General features: G+C 39.8%; 2 protein-coding genes across 3 annotated transcripts; both read left to right on the top strand.

Annotated features, from left to right (window-relative positions):
* The first annotated feature begins 1 nt into the window (after position 1).
* si:ch211-207l14.1 (uncharacterized) lies at positions 2 to 11,660 on the top strand. Of its 2 annotated transcripts, none has more exons than XM_004565622.3 (5): positions 2 to 75; positions 676 to 1,371; positions 3,859 to 4,083; positions 4,172 to 4,270; positions 10,836 to 11,660. In XM_004565622.3, exons 2-5 carry the CDS (start codon positions 1,078 to 1,080, stop codon positions 10,941 to 10,943), a joined length of 726 nt encoding a protein of 241 aa, XP_004565679.2. In that variant the 5' UTR covers positions 2 to 75; positions 676 to 1,077; the 3' UTR covers positions 10,944 to 11,660. The 2 variants fall into 2 exon arrangements, with proteins under 2 accessions (XP_004565679.2, XP_004565680.2); XM_004565623.3 differs by lacking the exon at positions 2 to 75 and adding an exon at positions 95 to 170.
* A 20-nt stretch (positions 11,661 to 11,680) lies between these two features.
* Positions 11,681 to 20,395, top strand: sft2d2b (SFT2 domain containing 2b). Its single transcript, XM_014408773.3, has 8 exons — positions 11,681 to 11,898; positions 13,540 to 13,629; positions 13,714 to 13,799; positions 13,942 to 14,023; positions 15,148 to 15,183; positions 15,273 to 15,331; positions 15,430 to 15,459; positions 17,926 to 20,395. Exons 1-8 carry the CDS (start codon positions 11,830 to 11,832, stop codon positions 17,960 to 17,962), a joined length of 489 nt encoding a protein of 162 aa, XP_014264259.1. The 5' UTR covers positions 11,681 to 11,829; the 3' UTR covers positions 17,963 to 20,395.
* Positions 20,396 to 21,832: the final 1,437 nt, after the last annotated feature.

The raw sequence follows: 21,832 nt of genomic DNA, 5'->3' as shown, positions 1-21,832 counted from the left end.
TTTTTTGAAAAGCCAAAGAAACACATCCGGTGCACGCGTGCGTAGAAGTGGGGTTTATTTTCGTCGGTGATCCAGGTGAGTGGAACAGGTGTGGCTCAAAGGTCATTATTTGTGCTTAAGAATAGAGTTTATCCTCGTTTTACCTCCTCAGCAGGTTCACTCCTGAACAAGTTGAGAAACTTTATTTATTTAATATGATTGTATTTAATTCTATAAAGAGTTAGAGAGCAAAAATCATGATTAGGACAAAATTGTATCAATTAACTAAAATCCAAAATCTGATATTGATAATTACTTTAAAGAAAAAATGTTAACAATTAAAAAAAATCATTAGTTGAAATTGTTTGTAATTTAAATAAATATTACAATTAATGTTTAAATACTGATATGAATACTGATATGAGGCATTTTCAGTTATTTAAAATATATATTTAAATACATTTTAGTACATTGATAAAGGTGCAGGATGTTCCATCTTAAATATTTGTTATAAAATATTATATTGTTAATTAGAATTTTTTTTAAGCCAAAATAAAACACACAGGGTTGGTGTTGGTTTCCAACATTTATCAGATTGATTACACCATTAATCAATAAAGAGCTGGGGTGCAGTGAAGTGACACAGATCCTGTAAGCCTGTCCAGTAATCTCCCTGCTCTCTCTCCTGGATTTCAGTAGCTGGATTAACAGGCTTCAGGCCAGAGCAGCACAGAGAGCAAAGAGACGCTCGAAATACAGAAAACACAAACAATACCAGCAGTGAATGTGGAAGAGCTGGAGGCCGGACTTTGTGTGGACTTCGGATGGATCTGCGGGGGGTGGAGAAAGGTCGACAGTCAGGCCTGTTCCTTGGAGGCTCCTCGGCTCCTGCTGGCCTCCTCTATGGCCGTCTGGTTGCCAAATGCTGGAAATGAGCCGCTGTGTTTCTTGTTTCTTCATTGAAATAATTTATTGTAGCTTTTAACAAAGTGTGCTTGTAGCTTTTTCACGATTTACACCACAGTTTTATCAGGAAACAGTCTGTTTGTTGCTGCTGTAGTGTTCTGCACCACAAGGGTAAACATACAAATCCTCGTAATGGATCCTGACAGAGAAGAAGCTGAAGTATTTTCGGACCCCGAGGACCCATTTGCTCTAACAGCAGAGGATAAGGAACAGGAGGAGGATGAGGAGGAAGAGGATGATGATGAGGAAGATGCCAGGATTTTCAACGCTTGGATGCAGCGGTACCGGGGAGGGGAACAGCAGAGTAAAGTAGGAGAGGAAGAAGATGAAGATGACGAGTCAGAGGGAGGAAGACTTAAAAGCAGAAGCAGCCCAGAGCCTCCGGCAGCGGTAAAGTCGGGCCGCCGAGCATCACTGCCATGTCCGGTAAGAACACCAGTAACTGTACAACTCCAGACCAACTGTAAAGTGCAGTAGTGTGTGGTCAAAGGGAGGGGTAGTCATTAATGCTTGCCTTCTTTGATATGCTGAGCCATAATCAAGATTCAAATGTTGTTGTGGACAAGTCGTCAATCACAGGAACTTAAGCACAAGAAGTTCTTCAAATACTTAAAAATTGGAAACATTCCTTAGTGATACAGTCCTAAGCTCAAGAGCAGACAGTAATAGGTTGTTTGTTGAGATTTTGTTCATTTTGTCAAGTGCTGTCTTCAAGGTCAAGAAAAAGTTCATTTCCTTTATCATTCAGGAAGAGTCATTTAGTCCAGACGGTCATGGCCATCTGGCTGTGTGGATACTCGGTCTAATTGGGATACAGTGGTCAGTCGCTCCTTTTAACTTGTGCATGACCTGCTTCCCGTCTTGCCATGATGGGGAAGGTAATGAGAATTGAATTCATGCATTGCAATATCTTGTCCACAGGCATTTGGGAATTTGGGAAATTCTTGGAGCCAAAGAGTTTTTTTGATGCAGTCTTTGGTCTTGCTTTCAAAGATAAGATATAGTGCTTAGGCTACCAGAAGAAGTTCAGTCTGAAAACTGGTGTGGGCATCTGATGCTCCTGGTGGCAGTCCCAGAGCACACTGGGTAAGAACAACTTGGGATGATATCTGGCAAACATTACTTAAGCCTTAGCTTCCCAGCTGAGGTCTATTTTTTGATGTATTCAGACTGTATCCAGAATCCATAGAGCTACTATCAGAGTACCTGGCAGGAACCTAATAATTAATCTAATTTGCCTCCAACTTGAACAAATCCTTAGCCTGCTACCAGAAAAACCCAACAGACAAGCATGGAGACCTTTCATGTCCATCCCACAAGGTAAACACAGCCATTTACTTTTCTGCACCACTATATAATTTACCCTGAAAAATACAACAATCACATATCACAAGAAAAATAACTGGAAGAGAGCATCATAGGACTCTGGAATTGAAAATGTGCCGGGCTTGCGCTTAGATTCCAGTGGATGGCAACCGATGATGCATTAAGAATGTCTGCCCTTTAACCAGTGTGGTAATTTAACTGTGGTTACATTGTCTGTGCTTTTTTTGGGTTAATGTCACAAACAACTTCTAGAAATTTGTAATCCAGTGCAAGATAACCCTACTCATGTTGTTGGAATATCGTGAAACGTGTGTCTTGATGTATCATCATGTATCTCAATAATTTTTAGAGAGATAAATTTTGCCAGTAATCAAAGTGACTTCATCCTTCTCTTGGAGGGACCGTGAGTTCACAATAATGTGTTGTAATGGGTTCCGACTATGGATTGGGTGTGAGCTGCTGCCCAAAGTGAAGGAGTTTATATCAGGGTTTGTTTACAAGTCAGGGAAGAGAGGAGCACGTGATTGACAGTCAGATTGGTGCAGTGTCTGCACTGAGGTGGCACTGTATTTGTCTGTTGCAGTTAAAAAAGAGTTAAAAGAATCAGATCTCACATAGAAGCAGAAGATACGAGTTCCCTTTGATGGCTGTGGTCTCCCTTTGAGACAGGGGATCAGAGCAGAGCTGCTACTCCTGCACACTGAAAGAAGCCAGTTGAGGTAGTTTGGACATCGAGTTATGATGCATCCTGGACGCCTCATAGGTGAGGGGATTCAGGTATTTGCAACCAGAAGAAAGAAGTTGGAGATGGTCTGTCCTCGAGTTGTCTTGGATTCACCTTGCTCCCCCCTCAGAGGTCCTGGAGGAGGTGGCTAGCGAGTAGGAGACTGATGGATATCTTGTTTCAAGACTTTATCATCTAGCTCTTTCCTTTTTTCATAACATTGTAGTGAAGGATGATCAGGAGAAAATGGTGCCCGTTTTAATGCAGTTACCATTACAAACCAGTTGTATCAGTTTATATCAGTCATACTTTCAGTCTTCAGGGTGTTCACAGCTCATGAACACTCTGTCATCCATAAACCAATGTCTTGTTTACTGTTTTCTAAGCTTCAGCCTTGCAGTTTGGTTATAGGGGAAGTAAAGACTCCCAGAGGTGCTAATGGAGCTTTTAGGTACATGTTCTTGTTTGTTTTTTGTTAATGGGATAACTGGATCAGTGAGTCTTTTGTTTGTTCAAGACTTTTTTTTAACGGCAGAAAAAAATTAGAAACAAAGAAATAAAACTGTGTGAAAGAAGGAAGGCAAATATTTACAGAGAGTAATGAGTTAAATGTTTATTATAAGCAGTCCACTGACATTTCAGTTTTTTAAATCATCCTTCAGTTTTGTATAGTGAGTATTGACTTTAATGTGTACTTTTTAACTTTATTAGTCATATTTTTCTCCTTAATTTGCTTTATGATCTTATATACTATATTTGCAGTTCGTATTCAGCATTTTGTGCCTGTAAATTACTTTGAATTGCATTTAGCGTTTATGCTCCCTCCATCAAGTTTGATTGATTAATTGATCTTTTGTCTTCAGTCCACTCTGTCGGCCATGCAGCTGTCTCGTCTCCACTCGTCCACTCAGGCTCCGGTGACGGCGAGGGTTTTGTTGCGTCGCTCTTCCTCCCGCCGCCTTCTTCCATCACCTATGGAGGCCGCTGTGCCCACCTCAGAGCGCAGGCAATCTCTCATAACCACAATCCCCGAGGTTGTGCCACCTGAGAGGCGGGGACAGTTCAGAAGACGTAACGTCATGTCGCTGGTGTGTAGACGCACTTCCCGATTTTTATAAGACAAAATTAAATTGTGTTTTTAGGCTCTTTGTGACTTTAATTGTTTGTGTGTTCCAGAGCGATGCTTATAGTGTGTGTCTGATCTGTCATAACGACTTAAATAACGGCGCTGGCGGCACCAGAGAGCTACAGTGCACACACACCTTCCACAAAGAGGTAGCACATACCAGCAACAACATCAACACATAAACCTTTTCTTGCGTTAAAAGTAGGGCAACTATAGACGGGTCACAAGTAAACTCAGCACAGACAGATGGACCCTGGAGGGTTATAGAGGTCCAATGAAGGCCCTGTCTAAGGTGGATGACACTGAAGAGGTCAAGTAGATGACTGCAGACACTCATACAATGACAGAGTCACTAAAATAGGTTTAAAACAAGTTTGATTTCCCCCTGTGACAAAGTGGGTGAGAAGACCATTTGTCTACATTCTTAGTTAACATTCTTGTTTTGATTTAACCATATTTCACATGTAATCTGCAATAGGCAAACATCTACTATCCCGGGTTTGTTTATGTTCTGCACTTTTACAGATTATATAATATAACATCTTGGTTTAAATCAATTCATGCAAGTTTGTTAAGTTAACATGTTATTTATTTCAACTGTTAATTTGTATTGTTTGAACTTACCTTTACCTACCTGTCTTCCAGAAGCAAAAGGAGGAAATGTAGTTCTACTTCCTGCTTTATACCTTCTGGGTTCATCTGAGGTCACAGGAAGGGACCAAGTGCAGGAGGGGAAGAATTCTTATAATTTAATAAAGTTGATTTTAAAGGGTTTATAAAGAAATAGATGTAATGTTGTGATATGTATTGATTACACCAGAGTTTATGTTGCCAGTCAAGAGGAGTAGTAGAGGATGAATATAATCATGTTCATCTCACCTACCTACTGAATGGAATAGTCCAGAGGAGAAAGTGTTTGATTAAGGGGACTATTTAAGCAGACGAACTCAGGTGTTTCAGAAGAAGGGTTCAGGTCAGTGTAGCTGTGTGCAGTTTGACCTTAATTTCCGTTGATTTAAGTTCAGTTATGTTTATTTGAATTGAGTTAACTATAGAGTTGAGTTTCTTATGTTTCTTTGTAAATATTGTTGGGCCACAGAATGGTGAATAAATCACTTGCTACACTGGACAGCATCAGTCTCCTGCACTTCTTTGACCGCTTAAGTCGAGTCATACCACATTTGGTGGCAGCGGTGGGATTCCAGGCCAATTAAGGAGTGGAGAAGATGTCTACCCGAGCAAAGAGAGGGCATGTTCCAGAATGTGAAGCAGATGATTTACAAGATGGCAGCGACCAACAAGGGGCAATAAGTGGCCATATTTCTGGACAAGAGAATGTGGCTGAATTGTCCAAACTTTTGCAAACTCTGATGCAACAGCAGGCTGAACGCGATGCTAAACTGGAGCAAGAGCACAAGCGCCAGGATGATAGATGGAGGCAAATCCGGCATCAGTTTGCCCAGCTTCAACAGCAGATGCAGCATGGCAATCTAGAGCATCAGTTACTTGAAGTACAGGCATCTACATCGGCTTCTTCGAGAGCACCTACTCCAGAACCATCTGCCAGCACACAAGAATCAAATAGGCTTGACGTGGAGCCGGCACATCAACGCAGTGAGGCACAGCTTTCAACACTGGTGAGACATTCAGGCTGGAAGGGGCCAAAAATGCAACCTTACAATGAAGGTGAGGACATTGAACATTATTTAATCACCTTTGAAAGAATTGCTCATGCTTGCCAGTGGCCGCGAGATGAGTGGGCTCTTCACCTAGCACCACTGCTAGCTGGTAAAGCACGTTCCGCTTATGTAGCCATGGATATTGATGACACTATGGACTATGCAAAAGTAAAGTGTGCTGTCTTGCAGAAATATGAAATAAGTGTTGACACCTATCGAATGAGGTTTCGTTCTAGTACCTTTGGAGCAGAGGAAACACCAAGGGAGCTGCAGGTCCGCCTAAAGGAGTTGTACATCAAGTGGATGAATCCTGAAACAAAGACAAGGGATCAAATCGGAGACGCCATCATCATGGAACAGTTTCTCAAGGTTTTGAATCCTGATCTTCGGACGTGGGTTAAGGAACGTAACCCAAAGACTTCCAAGGAAGCAGCAGAACTGGCTGAAGCTTTCTTAGCAGCTCGTCGACCATCAAAAGACTTCACACCAGTTAAGTCAAATTCCAACGTGCCATTCAACAAGTTAGGTGGTGGCCCTGACTTGAAAGTTAAGCACACAAGACAGAACTGGTATAACTCAGATCCTGCCAGATCTGAGACAAAAAATAAAACCAATAAAGCATGTCATTTGTGTGGTCAGATAGGTCATCTTAAAGCTCAGTGTACAAAGATGTCTGTTAGTAAAAATTACATGTGTGCTGCTAGACAAACTGAAGTCAGTGAGAATCACAAAAATGAAATTGAATGTCAGCAACATGAGCCATCAATTGGGGTATTTGTTGAAGACAAACCCTGTGTAGCTCTGTTAGATTCAGGAAGTAATCGCTCTCTGGTTAGACAAGACAGTCTTCCCAGGGATGTGATCTTTTCAGGAGCAACAGTGGATGTGTGCTGTATTCATGGTGATAAGGTATCATACCCAGTTGCTGAAGTTGCAATTGAAGTAGAAGGCCAGTGTTACACTCTTTCAGTGGGAGTGCTGCAAACGCTGCCTTATCAAGTGGTGTTGGGCCGTGATCTCCCAATACTCACAGAGCTAATAGCCAAGCATCCCTGTCAGACTGAAACCGTTGAAAGTTTGTTAGCGGTCACAAGGTCAAAAGCTAAGGAGCTACAGGTTAATGCTTTGGGTTGGGATGAATTACCTTTTGCAAATGAGGATGCCCCATTGGATGAGTCTAGCACTTTTTCTAAACCAAAAAAGAGCAAGAGACAGAGAAGACATGAAAAGGTGAAGGGAACAAGAGTAGCTGAACACATTTTAGATCCTTTAAAGACTGAGTCTCTCCCCAGTGCTAGTCAGGTTGCTAGGCTTCAGAAAGAGGATCTAACACTTAAACCATTGTTCTCTAAATGTGTTCCAGAGTCAACTACAGTTGAGGGAAGGCAGGAAGTGTTTGTGGTTAAGGGAGATTTGTTGCATCGCCGTAGCAAGATTGGTGACCAGTTGGTGATCCCCCAGAGTTTGAGATCTACCATTTTGAAAATGAGTCATTCCATTCCCTGGGCAGGACATTTGGGACAATCTAAAACATTTTCTAGAATGATTCCCAGATTTTACTGGCCCCAACAGTTCAGTGATACGGTACAATACTGTAAAGCTTGCCCACAGTGCCAGTTAACAGCTCCAGGCAGGAAAGCAGATAGAGCTCCGCTTATCAGTATGCCCATCATTGATACACCCTTTTCACGCATTGCCATGGACATTGTTGGCCCACTAGAACAGAGTAAAGCAGGTCATAAGTACATACTTGTAGTTTGTGACTATGCCACAAAATATCCTGAAGCCTTCCCCCTGAAGAAAATAAAGGCTCGTCAGATTGTTAACTGCCTGATTCAGTTGTTTTCCAGAGTAGGTATCCCAAAAGAAATCATCACAGATCAGGGGACCAATTTCACTTCTAAGATGCTTAAAGAAGTATATAGTTTGTTAGGGATCCAGGGTGTCAAGACCAGTCCTTATCACCCACAGACTGATGGCCTTGTAGAGCGATTTAACAAGACGTTAAAATCAATGCTCAGGAAATTTGTGAATGAAACAGGGTCAGATTGGGACCAATGGCTCCCATTTTTGTTATTTGCCTACCGAGAGGTTCCACAAAGTTCTACTGGGTTTTCACCATTCCAGCTACTTTATGGGCATCCTGTCAGAGGTCCAATGGATGTTCTGAAAGAAGCTTGGGAGGGTTCGATGTCAGAGCAGAGGTTTAGTGAACTCTCACATGTCCTCAAAATGAGAGACAAGCTAGAACAGTTCCAAGAACTTGCTAATAACAATCTGGCCCATGCGCAACAGCGGCAAAAACAAAGATATGATAAAGTGTCAAGAAGAAGAGTCTTCCGTGAGGGACAGAAAGTTCTTCTACTTTTGCCAACTTCGGAGAGCAGTCTTCTTGCAAAGTGGCAGGGGCCATATGAAATCACAAAGAAGACAGGCCCAGTCACATATGAGCTTCATTTACCAAACCGTCGAAAGAATCATCAAGTGTTCCACGTCAATCTTTTGAAAGAGTGGACTGACCAGCCACAGGACTCAACATCCATGTGGGCACGTACAGTTGTGGATGAGGAAGAGCCTCAGGAGCAGTACTTCCCTTCTTCAGCTGTCAAAACTGTGTTTCCAGATTTAAACCATTTGCCTTTGGAAAGACGTCAGGAGGTGCAATCACTTATGACCAAAGAACTCTTCAGTCTAAAGCCAGGTCGTACACACCTCATTGAACACAAAATCACTTTGCATTCTCCAGACCAACGGCCAATTAGAGATACCACTTGCCGTATCCCAGCTAAGCTATTGCCTGAGTTGAAAAGTGAGCTGGAGGAGATGCTGGCTGCAGGAATCATTGAGCCATCGCACAGTGAGTGGTGTAGCCCTGTTGTGCTTGTACCAAAGAAAGATGATCCTAAGCTTAGATTTTGTGTAAACTTTTCTAAGTTAAATTCTGTGTCTGCTTTTGATCCTTATCCAATGCCGAGGGTTGATGAACTAATTGATCGTTTGGGAAATGCTACATTTCTGACTACCCTTGACCTCTGTAAAGGTTATTGGCAGGTTCCCTTGACAGATTCATCTAAGGACTTAACAACATTCAGAGTGCCGAGTGGACTGTTTAGATTCACAGTGATGCCCTTTGGTTTGCATGGAGCACCAGCTACATTCCAAAGGTTGGTGGATCGAGGGTTGAAGGGTGCAGAACAATATGCAGCGGCCTACATTGATGACATTGTTGTTTATAGTGGTACATGGGAAGATCATCTGAAACATCTTGCTGATGTGTTTCGACGTATCGCAAATGCTGGACTTGTCATAAATGCCAAGAAATGTCACATCGCCAAGCCCGAGGTGCAGTACCTGGGTTATGTAATAGGGGGTGGAGGCATTCGCCCTCAGGTTGGAAAAGTGGATGCAGTTGCTGCAGCACTCTTGCCAAACACAAAGAAAAGGTTGAGATCATTTTTGGGATTAGTAGGTTGGTATCGTCGACTAATTCCAAATTTTTCCTCAAGAGCAGCTTTATTGACTGACATGACAAGAAAATCTAGTCCTACAAGGATCAGGTGGACGAAAGATGCTGAGGATGCATTTAATGATTTGAAAGACTGTTTGTGTCAGAAACCTGTTTTGCAGTGTCCAGATTTTAACCTTCCATTCACAGTACAAACAGATGCCTCTGAGGTGGGTCTGGGAGCTGTTTTACTGCAAGGAGAGGAAGGGCAGCAGTTGCCTGTCCAGTACATCAGTCGAAAACTTTTTCCAAGGGAAATGAGGTATTCGACCATTGAAAAGGAGGCATTGGCGATTAAATGGGCTCTAGACACCTTGCGATATTATCTTGTTGGGAAAGAGTTTGTTCTTGAGACTGATCATCGTGCTTTGCAATGGATTCATAATATGAAAGACACTAATGCCAGGATAACAAGATGGTATTTATCTCTCCAGCCTTTTCGTTTCCAGGTCCAGTATAGACCTGGACATAAGAATGTCATTGCTGATTTCCTGTCCCGTGACTCAGAGGAGTAACGGTCTTAAGGGGGGGGGAGTGTGACAAAGTGGGTGAGAAGACCATTTGTCTACATTCTTAGTTAACATTCTTGTTTTGATTTAACCATATTTCACATGTAATCTGCAATAGGCAAACATCTACTATCCCGGGTTTGTTTATGTTCTGCACTTTTACAGATTATATAATATAACATCTTGGTTTAAATCAATTCATGCAAGTTTGTTAAGTTAACATGTTATTTATTTCAACTGTTAATTTGTATTGTTTGAACTTACCTTTACCTACCTGTCTTCCAGAAGCAAAAGGAGGAAATGTAGTTCTACTTCCTGCTTTATACCTTCTGGGTTCATCTGAGGTCACAGGAAGGGACCAAGTGCAGGAGGGGAAGAATTCTTATAATTTAATAAAGTTGATTTTAAAGGGTTTATAAAGAAATAGATGTAATGTTGTGATATGTATTGATTACACCAGAGTTTATGTTGCCAGTCAAGAGGAGTAGTAGAGGATGAATATAATCATGTTCATCTCACCTACCTACTGAATGGAATAGTCCAGAGGAGAAAGTGTTTGATTAAGGGGACTATTTAAGCAGACGAACTCAGGTGTTTCAGAAGAAGGGTTCAGGTCAGTGTAGCTGTGTGCAGTTTGACCTTAATTTCCGTTGATTTAAGTTCAGTTATGTTTATTTGAATTGAGTTAACTATAGAGTTGAGTTTCTTATGTTTCTTTGTAAATATTGTTGGGCCACAGAATGGTGAATAAATCACTTGCTACACTGGACAGCATCAGTCTCCTGCACTTCTTTGACCGCTTAAGTCGAGTCATACCACACCCCCTTTTTAAGATTTTGTAAGAAATGAAAGACATGTTAGTCCAGTCTTCCTCTGAGACATTTTAGGCCATTCATTAGTGAGAAAAAGATGCAACCACTACAAAGACATCTTTTTGACTCAATGGTCTTGTTCCTCTACATGCTGGTGCTCCAGGACTCCATGATGGTAACGTACTCTCTCATGCCTTCTCTCTCCTCAGTGTATCGAGGAGTGGTTGTGGAGGAAACAGTGCTGTCCAACATGTCACGTTCAGGTGTCCATGCCACAGCCATCTTACTGGAGCTCCAGCAGGGTCATAATCCCCTAACATCACCAAGAAAAATGTCAGTTAAACTGGACTTTATTGGATAACCGCTTTATTAGAGCCCAGTGAATTTATCATTGTCTTTCAGAATATTATCAGAAGAGGAGCCTGACTTTTGACGCAAAACGTTATTTAATAGATTAAAAGACAAAAAGATTAGCACTCAGTATTTATATAAGGAAACATCCTCTGTCTTTTATTTGTCTCCATTTTGAGCCACACTGGCTTCAACAACCAGGTTATCCTGAGAATAAGGGAGTGTATTCCCTGTTTTAACACCCATATCGTCTCAGTGTGATACAAATAAGTCATATAGTAAAGGACCAGCGCTGAAGCTGGAGAACAACCAAAATAACCTCATGTATGTTTTTTTCTTTTTGTCTTCTTTTTATGGCAACTTTAACAGTAATCAGTAATGACTTTAAAATAAAATGTAATTGTGTCCGAGGAGAAAAATATGGTGCAGACATAACAAATTCTCAGTCTTAGAAAAAGTTTGGGTTTTTTTTATTTCTAAAATTAATTATAGTTTCTTCTGCTAGTCTGTTATGCTCTGTTTTTATTTGTTTTTTTCTTGTTCTATATTTTATCATTTCATTTGTCTTTTGGTGTGAATATTCCTATATTTTATTTGCGGATAATCACTCAGTTATCTCTGTAATCAATTTTGAACGAGCTCTACCAATAAATGAACTGAAGGAAACAGCGCCTCCTTTGTGTGCATTGTGGCCAGGGGCGGTACTGCAGGCGGAAGTGCTGCACCTGTTGATGTGCTCTTCTCTTCGGTGTAACTTCACCGCCCCAAAACACCTGAAACTTCCAGCGCTTGGGAAGCTTCTGGAAATTTTAGAAGCGTTTTATCGCCTTTATTGAAGAACAAAAGGAGTTCATGGATAAATTGAAGAAGGTTTTGAGCGGGCAGGATGATGGGAACGCAGATGGGAGCGGCATACTGGAGGTGATGTTGTTTTTAGCCGGTTAGCTGGTTTCGCTAAATTAACCTGTTAAAACGGAGGTAGTGCCAGAATCTGCAGATATAACTCAGCCAGGTGTGAACTCACAGACTTCAAAATGGTACTTTTAGATCCAGTGTGACTTGGACCTCCAGGGGAAAACATTATGTGTGATGTTCATCCAGAGTAAACCTTCGTAAAAGCGCTTTTAGAAAGTAACACGCTGCAGAACATGGCTGAGAAGTGAACCGATTTTAATTTTCCTTCAATGTCCCGGTTATTCTCAGATATCATTACATGGATAATATATATAACGAAGAGGAACCTATAGTGTTTAATTCGGCATACTTGGTGTTATAAGATAAAAGCAAATGTTCATGTAAAGTATAGTTAATTCAGGCGAAACTACTGCTTCTTTCTGTTTAACCTCTGCACAAATCATAAAACTGCACTAGAAGTAAGGCAATAAAGTTACTTTTGATAGTTAATAACTTTGACAGTTGTAACTTAAGGAAGTCAATGCATTAATAACTTCCACATTTGAAATACTTAGAGGCTCGCAAATGTGCATTTCGGGGCGGGATTGTGTTTTTATTATCATCAAATTGACATCTGTTGGATAGACTACCACTGCTGTCATGAACCAGGGCTGTCACACTCATTTTAACTGTTAGGCCACATAAGCTCAAATACAACAGACCTCCCTCATTAAAGAGTATATGGAAGTTTCTGCTCACGCTCACATGAACCATAACCAGGATTTAAAAAATCTCTAACCTTAAATTAGAGTAAAACACCTGTCACCTCATCCACCTGACGGCCTGAGAATTAAAACAGCTCAGTTTCCCACACTCTATTGTCTATTGTCAATATATGCAGCTGTTTAAAGTGTCACATTTTCCCACACCCTCCCCACTTAATCATCTTTTAAATTAATAGTTGAAAGGATTAGTGAAGAGTCACTTTCCCTTTTCAGACTCAGCAAAGGTGGGAAAACTGAGATTTTAAACCCAGGTACTAAAGGTGGGAATCAACAGGAATCCTGCGATACAATATTATTGCAATTTTTTTAAGATTTGTGATTCGCTGAATAATTAAGTAACAGGTAAAATTTGTCTGTTTTATCCAATAAGGCAATGTTATTTTACCTCAGTTGTTTTTTTTAGTGGTGGTTTTGTGGTTTGAACTTGCCAAACATTTCCATCAAGCATCGCCACAAAATGAACAAAAGTGCTTTTTATTGAAAAGCTGGAGTGATGAATGAGCGTCCAGTGGGTCGAATCGGACGCTTTGGTGCCGTGTTAGACTCGCCTGCACTAAACAAGTGCTAAAACCGTTTAAATTTGGTTAACTGAAGAAGAGTAAATGTTAGTTGAACAATGTTTCTGAGATATTACACTTTAATGTCACAATAGTAACAGCTGTTATTAGTCTTCATTCACTTTAAAGCTTTTAGTTACTTGCCTTTGACACAAAGAAGAATAACCTAAAGACTCTTAATGTCAATTTCATGAATTCTGAGTCAATATACAATCTTCAATTTAAACTCCTTTAATACTAAAGTCACCAACTAAAAAATAAACATCAATAGCAAACATTTAGTCTGTGAGATCATCATGATGCTAATGACGACAAATTCTGTGCAGAGAGCCAATCAGGCATCGACGCTGTCCTGGGGGACACGGGTGAAGGGTTTCCTGATCTGCTTCGTTTTAGGAGTCGTGTGCTCCATCCTGGTGAGTAAAAGACACTCCTGGACTGTGTTTACTGTTTCTATGACAAAAGATTTGCTGTGGTGACTTCCTGTTTTCCTTTATCAGGGTACCTGCTTGTTGTGGGTCCCTGGCTTTGGTCTCGCTGTGTTCGCTGTCCTCTACAGTCTGGGAAACATCTGCGCTCTGTCCAGGTAATAAGCAGACCTAACCTGATACTACATTACCCATCATCACTGAGGGCCGGTATTGACTTCAGTGTTTTTATGAAGGGAAACGTCGTCCTCTAGTGGTAGAAATCAGAGCTTTGACTGACGAAATCTTTTTCTTTTTCAGCACCATGTTCCTGATGGGTCCGTGCCGGCAGCTGAAGACCATGTGGGCTAAAGAGCGAGTGCTCGCCACCGTCATCATGCTGGTGAGAACAAATAACTTTTCATTATTGTCTGTAAGTTTCTCAGTCATCCAGATCAAGGTAGTCTAAGGATCTTGAAAAGAAAGCTACTGGACTCACTTAAGCTTCATGTAGATTTCACCTCTCATCCAAGAAGCTTCTTCAGCTCTTGGATGAAAGTTGAGACATCTTCACGAAGCTTAAAGAAGTCCAGATGTTCATTATTCTGTCCTCATGTTGATTTAATTAGAGCAATTTCTCAAATACACAGTGATGGAAGAAACTGAACACACAAACAGCAGGGGTCCAGCTAGGATTGTCACGATGGTAGGATTTCAAGCCCGATACTGATTCTTGGCGCTATAGATAAACTGGTCCCCAGTCAGTGCCGAGGTTGTGGGAAGTCCAGTCTAGTTTTTGTTCAGGAGTATTTTAGAACACAGTGAAATCAGTCAACAAAACCAATCAAAAATAAACACCATTAAAACAATGATAAATAAAAACCTGACCAGTGTGACTAATGTGAGAGGTAGAGGGCATAAAAACAGGTTTCCTATTTAAAAAATAAAATAAAATAATCCTCTCTGTATAACTTTTACATTTCAGTCATTTTTTTTATCCACATTTGCATTTACCTTATTTATGTGTGTCTAAGGTTTCTAGTGGGTCTGTAGTGTAGTAGTTTACATATACAGGTAGTTCAATTGTGGGCTGAGAGGCATATCCCATAAGGTTTATTCAGTAAATCAAACATGTGGATCTACCTGCTGTGAATCTGGGAGCAGCTTAAAGTAGCTTTCATCTGTTTTTTGTTTTTTTGGGGGGTTTTTTGCATTTGTGTTGCGTTGGCAAATTTAACTGTGGATGAAATCTAGTTTAAAGTGTCTAATCTCTGTATCCAGGTTAAGGCTGAAGATGAAGTTACAGCTGAAGATGATGAAGATCAATTCAATCTTTTAATCACGGAGTGAATCATTTTTGCTTTGTCAATGTTAATAAAGCGGATTTCTCTCATAATTTGTCCAAACATGCTCCAAAAACTGAGTTTACAGGAATTTACAGGAAAAGCCACGTGACGTCCTGATGAACGACAGGTAGCTGAAACTCACCTGTAAGCTCCACCTGAGTGAAACTGTCTCTCTCTGCAGGTGTGTCTGGTGCTGACGCTCTGTGCTGCGTTCTGGGTGAGAAACAAACTGCGATGAAACGTTTGGATGCAGCGAGTCGTGTTGTGTTGTTTTTGTGTTTGATTCGTGTTGTTGTGTCTCTGCAGTGGAAGAACAACGGCCTCGCTCTGCTCTTCTGTATCCTGCAGTTTCTGGCCTTCACCTGGTAGAAAACACACACACACACACACACACACACACACACACACACACACACGTGTTACTGTTTGTTACCTCTCTGACTGCTGCTGCTGTATCCCACAGGTACGGCCTCTCATACATCCCATTCGCCAGGTAAGACAAACACACCTGATCTCACTAGTGTGCGTTTCCTCGGGAGATAAAAACATGATGGCGACGGGCGGTTTGGTTTTAGTCTTGCTTGTTCGAAGGCATAAAAAAAGTATTAACCTTTAAAGTGAATAACTTGTACTACATACACATGTGCTGCTGTGAAATTTCTGATTGTAGAAATGTTTCCTAGCAAGTTTTTTACAGTAGCTGACCTTTCTGCGGAAAGATCTTTGATATATAGACGCTTTGTTAACGTGATAGGCTTTGATTTGACTGTAATTTCCCATCATAAGCACGAGGTTGGTTAAAAGATAGTTTTTAATTTAACTTTCTGCTCTTACTGAGCATTCAAAGCACCGGACACTTATATGTTGATAATAGCCATGATAATATTTCAGGTTCAGATTACTGTGTTTGTGCCTGCACATACACTTTGTCTGCAGTAGGTGAGTCATCCATTTTCAAACGACAGATAAGCATAACATAATGAAGAAGAATGAATAATAAATAATCCACACTCTATCATGAAGTGTATAAAAGCTGTAATTTGTTCCTCTGATTCACGGCTACCGGAACAAAGTTGTTTTTATGCCGTGTTACTCTGAACTTTATAAACCTTATGAAACTCCCTGTACAAAGTCATACAGTGAAGCAGAAGTAGTGAAACGAGAGAACTGCGATGCAAACTCAAAATGGAGACCATTCCCCTTAAAAGTAAAAGTTGCAATTAAGACATTTGGAAAAGTACAACTTTTGCTTTGAAACTGAAGATGTAGATGGCTCACTTTCAATCTTTCATTTGCACTGGCGCTGGCATGCAAGGTAGAGCTACCACTTGGAAGGTTGGTAGTTCGATTTCTGGCTGCTCCAGTCTGCATGCCAAAGGATCCTTGGGCAAGATACTGTGTATAAATGTGTGTCTCAATGGGTAATTTATACAAGTTGTATAAAATGATTTCAAAGCTCAAGCAGATTAGAAAAGCGATTTATAAGAACCAGTCCATTTACCATGCAAGCTGTGGGCAATTGCAGCAATATGCTAGCAATCAAAGCAACCATATTGAGGTTTTTAATGCCAGAAATGTCTGCATGTCAGACATTTCAAGCCTGCTTGGCTGAGGCCTTAGTTTAAAAACTCAAGACCTGCACACAATATTTCTATTCATGTCAAATTATTCTAAAAAAATATCTGATTAAAATATGTTGCTGAAGTCAAACACGAACCCATTTTTCCTCCAACTGTTAGAAAGTTAAGTTCTGTCACAGAGGCAGGATATTACTCTTGTATGTGGTGTATAAGCAAACTGCATGGTGTCAAACACATGTTCAGTTTGCCTGAAAATTCAGGACTTCACCAGATTTTCAAGGAATTTTGTAAGTGCAGGTCCATGAGATTTGTTTTTTCTCATGGAGCAAAAGACCTTTTCCATAAAGTTCTGATCAACGTTAAAATCCTGATCCAGGGTGAAGCGAGGTTGTTTGCAACCATTTGGTTCTGTATGTCAGGTTCGTATTTAAAATTTCAGTTTTCATGCTCGCTATTAAGTAAATGCAGGTCATATTTATGTGCAGCCTGTACCCTGTTTAAAAATAATGTTTCCTTTCTGTATACTCGACTTAACAGTGGTAATTACCCATGTTTTTTTTTTTTTTTTTTTTTTTTTGTTAAGCTAGATTTAAACCCACTTGCAATTATCATGTCTCTAACAAAATGCAGCATGGGGCAAATTGAATTAGCAAGGTTAATCCAAACCGTTTCTACAAGCCTCTTTAATGCTTTCCTCCCCTCTACCCTTAAATATGCATTTTGATATACTGCATCTCAGTATATCTCAAAGATGTGGTTTGATAACTGTTCTGGCTTTTTCCAAACACAGCTTCATAGATAGTTAAGCTTCTCTATGCATCACTAATGTCTGATGCACACACAGTCATTTTGTTTTGTACGCAAGGCTGAAATGCGGGGTTATGGCAGAAACTACTTAGTTCAGAAAACTGCATCAAGGGTTAATTACCCCTATTCAGCCTTTTTAACCATAAGCCTGGTGGCGGGCCATTTTACATAAATAAGTAGTTGTAAGTGGAAACACAGCAAAATAAGATTTTGTAGTCATCTGTAATTTGATCTACAAGGAAGCATGTGTGGAGGGAAAAAGTAGTGTCCCCTGGATAGAGCTTTGTGGAACTCCAGATTTGTTTTCACAGCCAGTACCATTCATGTTAGATCATGTTACCATTTCTGTTATAGATAAAAGAAACACTACAGCTATGACTAACACTAATGGAGCCATAAAGTATTCCTGTGTGAAACTCTGTCATTATAGCTGCTGACAGAACCTGATCATTTAAGCACTGAAGCAAAATAAAGTGGAGTTTTTCTGGACTTTTTTCAGCGTAGTTTTGTTCATTTGTGTTTATCTGCAATGCTTTTATGTGTCATTTTTTTTCTCCTTCTTTCATTTTCAGAGATGCCATCATAAAATTATTCTCACTATGCATCTAGGAAGCCCCGCCCTGTTCTCCCACCCCTCTGAGTCACTACCTGTCTGACCAATCAGGACACAGGATACTTAATGGTGGTAGTGGTGCGTTTATGTTAGGCTTTTGTTAACAGTTTATAATGCAGCTGGAGAGTTCATAGTGCCTGAATTCCTTTAATTGGTTTCTATTTATTTTCAGCAGTAAAGAAACAGTTTATTTCAGCATCTGATGCAGCTGTATGCAGATCTAAGTGTTCACTCACTGAACTATTCTCTTAAGTGAATAATTATCAAACTGTTTTGGTAGAGCTGGACGTCTGGGTTTGAGATCAAAATGTGACAGTTTAACTTTGTTTAGTAAATTAGTCAACAGAAATCAATGATTTTAATCATCAGCAAAATATTTGAGTAAATCTTTTTAAGCTGAAATATGAGAAAAATCACCTAAACATGATTAAAACTTTAATAATCTTTGCTTTTGGGGGGATATTATGTAGATAATCATATTACTAATAATTCAAACAATCAAAACAGGCAGTAAACCCCTTATAAATCTTTTATTCTAATATAGAGTAAAGGACGTATACCAAATGCAGAGGCCAGGGTTTGAGTCTGACCTGCTCTCCTGGCAATAAAGACTTGAAGACAAAAATAAATGTTTATTTAAAAAATAAAAACTCAAGAAGAAACACTCAGTATTTTCTTACATGAGTTTAAAATTCAGTGAAGCAGCTGCATTAGCATGTGAGATAAACCAGGTCCCACGAGTTTCTCTTCTCATTTTAATATTGATTTGAAGTGTTACTGATGTTCGCATCTTCCTGTTTTGTTTTTTGTCCTAAAATTTCAATTTTCCTGAAGTTGTTATCACAGCACTTTCCAACTCAGTATCTGTGGCAAGAAGTCATTACATACATTTGAACAAATTAACATTTCAGGTGCAGTATGGGTTTGTTGATTCAGCTCATCTGATTCCCATCTTAAGTTTTCCATTCACAAAAAGACCATTGCCAGATATTTAGTTTGACTTTCTACTGCCAAGTCTCCAGGGGGCGATGCAGATTTGATTTTTTTTTTGTTTTGATTGTTTTTGGCTTCTGTTGCAAGACAGAAACAAACTCTGGTCTGTGGAAGCTCGTTTTCATAACTGCAAAAAAAAAAAGAACCCATCACAGTTATTATTTCAAAATCTAGAATTGCATATTTTTAAATTTCAACTTCTTAATGAGCTGAAATTTTGACTTGCAATTAATTTTCAATTCATTAAGTGGTGAAAACAAGCTTCCATAGTGGCCACAACTGCGTTCAGGAGCATCAAATGTTAGGTACTCGTTGCTGTTTCCAGCACAGCTGCACATAAACGGATCAGCGTTCTGTCGCCACACGGTGTGCGCTCACTTTTTCTTTTGATCATTTTACTTTTTAAATGGATGTTTTGCCTTAAAAGTCAAAGTGTTTTCTTCTTTACTGTAATTTGTATATTTAATTTTTTGCAGGATTACATGATTTTAATACCAAATCTTGGTCATAGAGTTTCACGTGTTAGAACAAACTTTTTCTCAGGTGAAAAAAAACCATAATCTCTTTTGTTTCGTCTCACTTTGAACTTGGTTATCTGCTTCTTTTTAAATTGGTTTGCACATTTTTCCTCATCCAAGAGTCAATGTTTTCATATTTATCCTCTAGACTTTATTTAAGGAGCTGCTTTCTTCGTCTGGGCCCGGAGTTCGCAGATATTTAACTGAAACAGTCTATAAACAGCAGTCCAACATTTCATTTTATTTCAGTATGGACGAGTAAACAATGCTTTCATTGAAAAAGAGTTAAAATGACTTAAATCCACTCTCCATTAAGTTTTTCCAGATGTGTTTTAGTTTCATTGAGATTTGGAACAGCTGTTTTTGGGTTTATCAACCCTTCAGAATTTAGTTTTCCTCATTTGCGTTGCCTTACAGACGGTCATTTAGTACTTTTAACCACACTACAGAGCTGTGACTGAAATTTAGATGCTGGACGCTGCTTTTAAAACTGGTCATGGATTTCATGGTCCTCTCCTGCTTTCCTTTATTTTCTGTTCCATGACAGAGTCAGACCCTCATAATAAATATGGCTGAGGTTTCAAATAATAACATAGACCTATGTAAAAGTAAAGACTTTGACAGCTATGAATACTTTGTTTTCTAACAGTACAGCTGTGGATGTTTCCTCTTCAGGTTTGGTTTGAACTGAATCATGCAGATCTACTTAAGTAGAGTCCCCGATTAAATATAGGAATAGAGCAGAACAGGTCACCTTTATTTAACTTGCATTTTCACTTTTAAAGGTTGTGAGGTTAAAATATTTTTAGCCAAAATGTTTTAGTGCAACTTTAACTCTTTTAAAACTGTATTTGTTTTGTCTGTCTGCAGTGTTAAACTGTGAAATTGTTACTGATTTTATTTCAATAAATGCTTCTGTATTTAAGAAACTGCTTACGTGAATATCATTCAGCTCAACACAAAAACTTCCCTTCATGAACTTGCGCGTGTGCGTGCATGTGCGTTCTCTCCTTACCTGCCTCCCTGTTTTATGCCAGTTAAGTCTCTAAAGCCTGTAATCTCCACCCGTCACTGCCTGCTGATTAAAACACGCACACACTCCCTTTTTAAGGCTCCATGCACTGTCCAGATATCGGATGTCTTTCCAGATGTTCCCCACTTGGATCTGACCTATTCTCCATTACATGCTGCTCTCAACAGCTTCTGGTGTTTTTCTTCAACACTGTCATATGACATTTAAACGTGCGCCAGGGAGGCGATTGGTCCAGTGACGCCTGTTTCGTTTTAGGTGATTAATTGGTTGATTAAATGGACGGCTGATGTCACGTTCAGGAAACTGTTCAGAGAATATTCCAACCCCCTTTTCTGTGCATTTCATGATGAATAAATAAAGTTAACGTTCTTCTCAAATGGCTTCTTTCAACACAAAGGAGTAGCTGCTTTACTACCAGCATTTTTCAATTAATCCTGTGATAAAAGTACCAGCCCTCATAAGTTATTCAGCAGTGTTGTTCATGCCAGTTGGCACTGTGCTCACCTCAAAGTTGTTACTGCATCGTAAGTGGACTAGTTCTTGTATCTGCCTGAGCAAAAAGTGCCTTTAACAACCTCACATTGTCTAATTAACACAAGCACTTTACCATATGTCTCAACTATGTTCTCTATCTAACAATAACAGTCCAATGAACACATCAGGAGCATTCATGCCACAGGATACTTTGGCTACTAGACTGGAGCAGCCATGCTAATACTAGATTATCAAGATCATCAATTAACCAAGTATCAAACCAAAGTTTCACCAATCTAGGAGCCCATCAGCTGTATTCACCTGTAGAAGCCACAGGTGAATACAAACCATGGGTGGTTTAGCTAGCAGCTATCTGAGTCCTTGCTTTTTATTCAACATCCATTGTTAATGAATGTATGTAAATGAAATCAAGCCAGTAGAAACTTTTGCTTTCTACATAAGCAGAACAAAATGTGACTTGTTAATAGAACTCCAACTCCAAACAGAAACCAGAGCTTCCAGTATCAGAGCTCACGTTCTGGACATGCAGAGACATCATTTTCATAAAGAGCGATCTGTTTGCAAGGTTCATGAATGGACTTCAGACAGCTTCTAGATAAGTAAGTAGCTACATTTTTTAGTCTGAATATTTTTGTGAGTGAGAGATTTCTGTTTTCCGTAAATGTGCAAAGAAATCAGTCAAGGCCTAGACATAAAGGCCTATAGATTGGAAGGTGATTGCCTGTTAACTATACTGTGTATACTCTGATCGACGAGAAAGTGGTTTTTGGCTGTCGTTAAGTGAAAATGGTTGCAGAAAACATGTATGGTGTTGCAGCACAGACCTT

The sequence above is a fragment of the Maylandia zebra genome, linkage group LG23 (assembly GCF_041146795.1).
Source record: "Maylandia zebra isolate NMK-2024a linkage group LG23, Mzebra_GT3a, whole genome shotgun sequence".
Taxonomy (NCBI): domain Eukaryota; kingdom Metazoa; phylum Chordata; class Actinopteri; order Cichliformes; family Cichlidae; genus Maylandia; species Maylandia zebra.
Note: the sequence above shows the minus strand (reverse complement) of the source record. Positions and strands in the feature narration are given on the sequence as shown.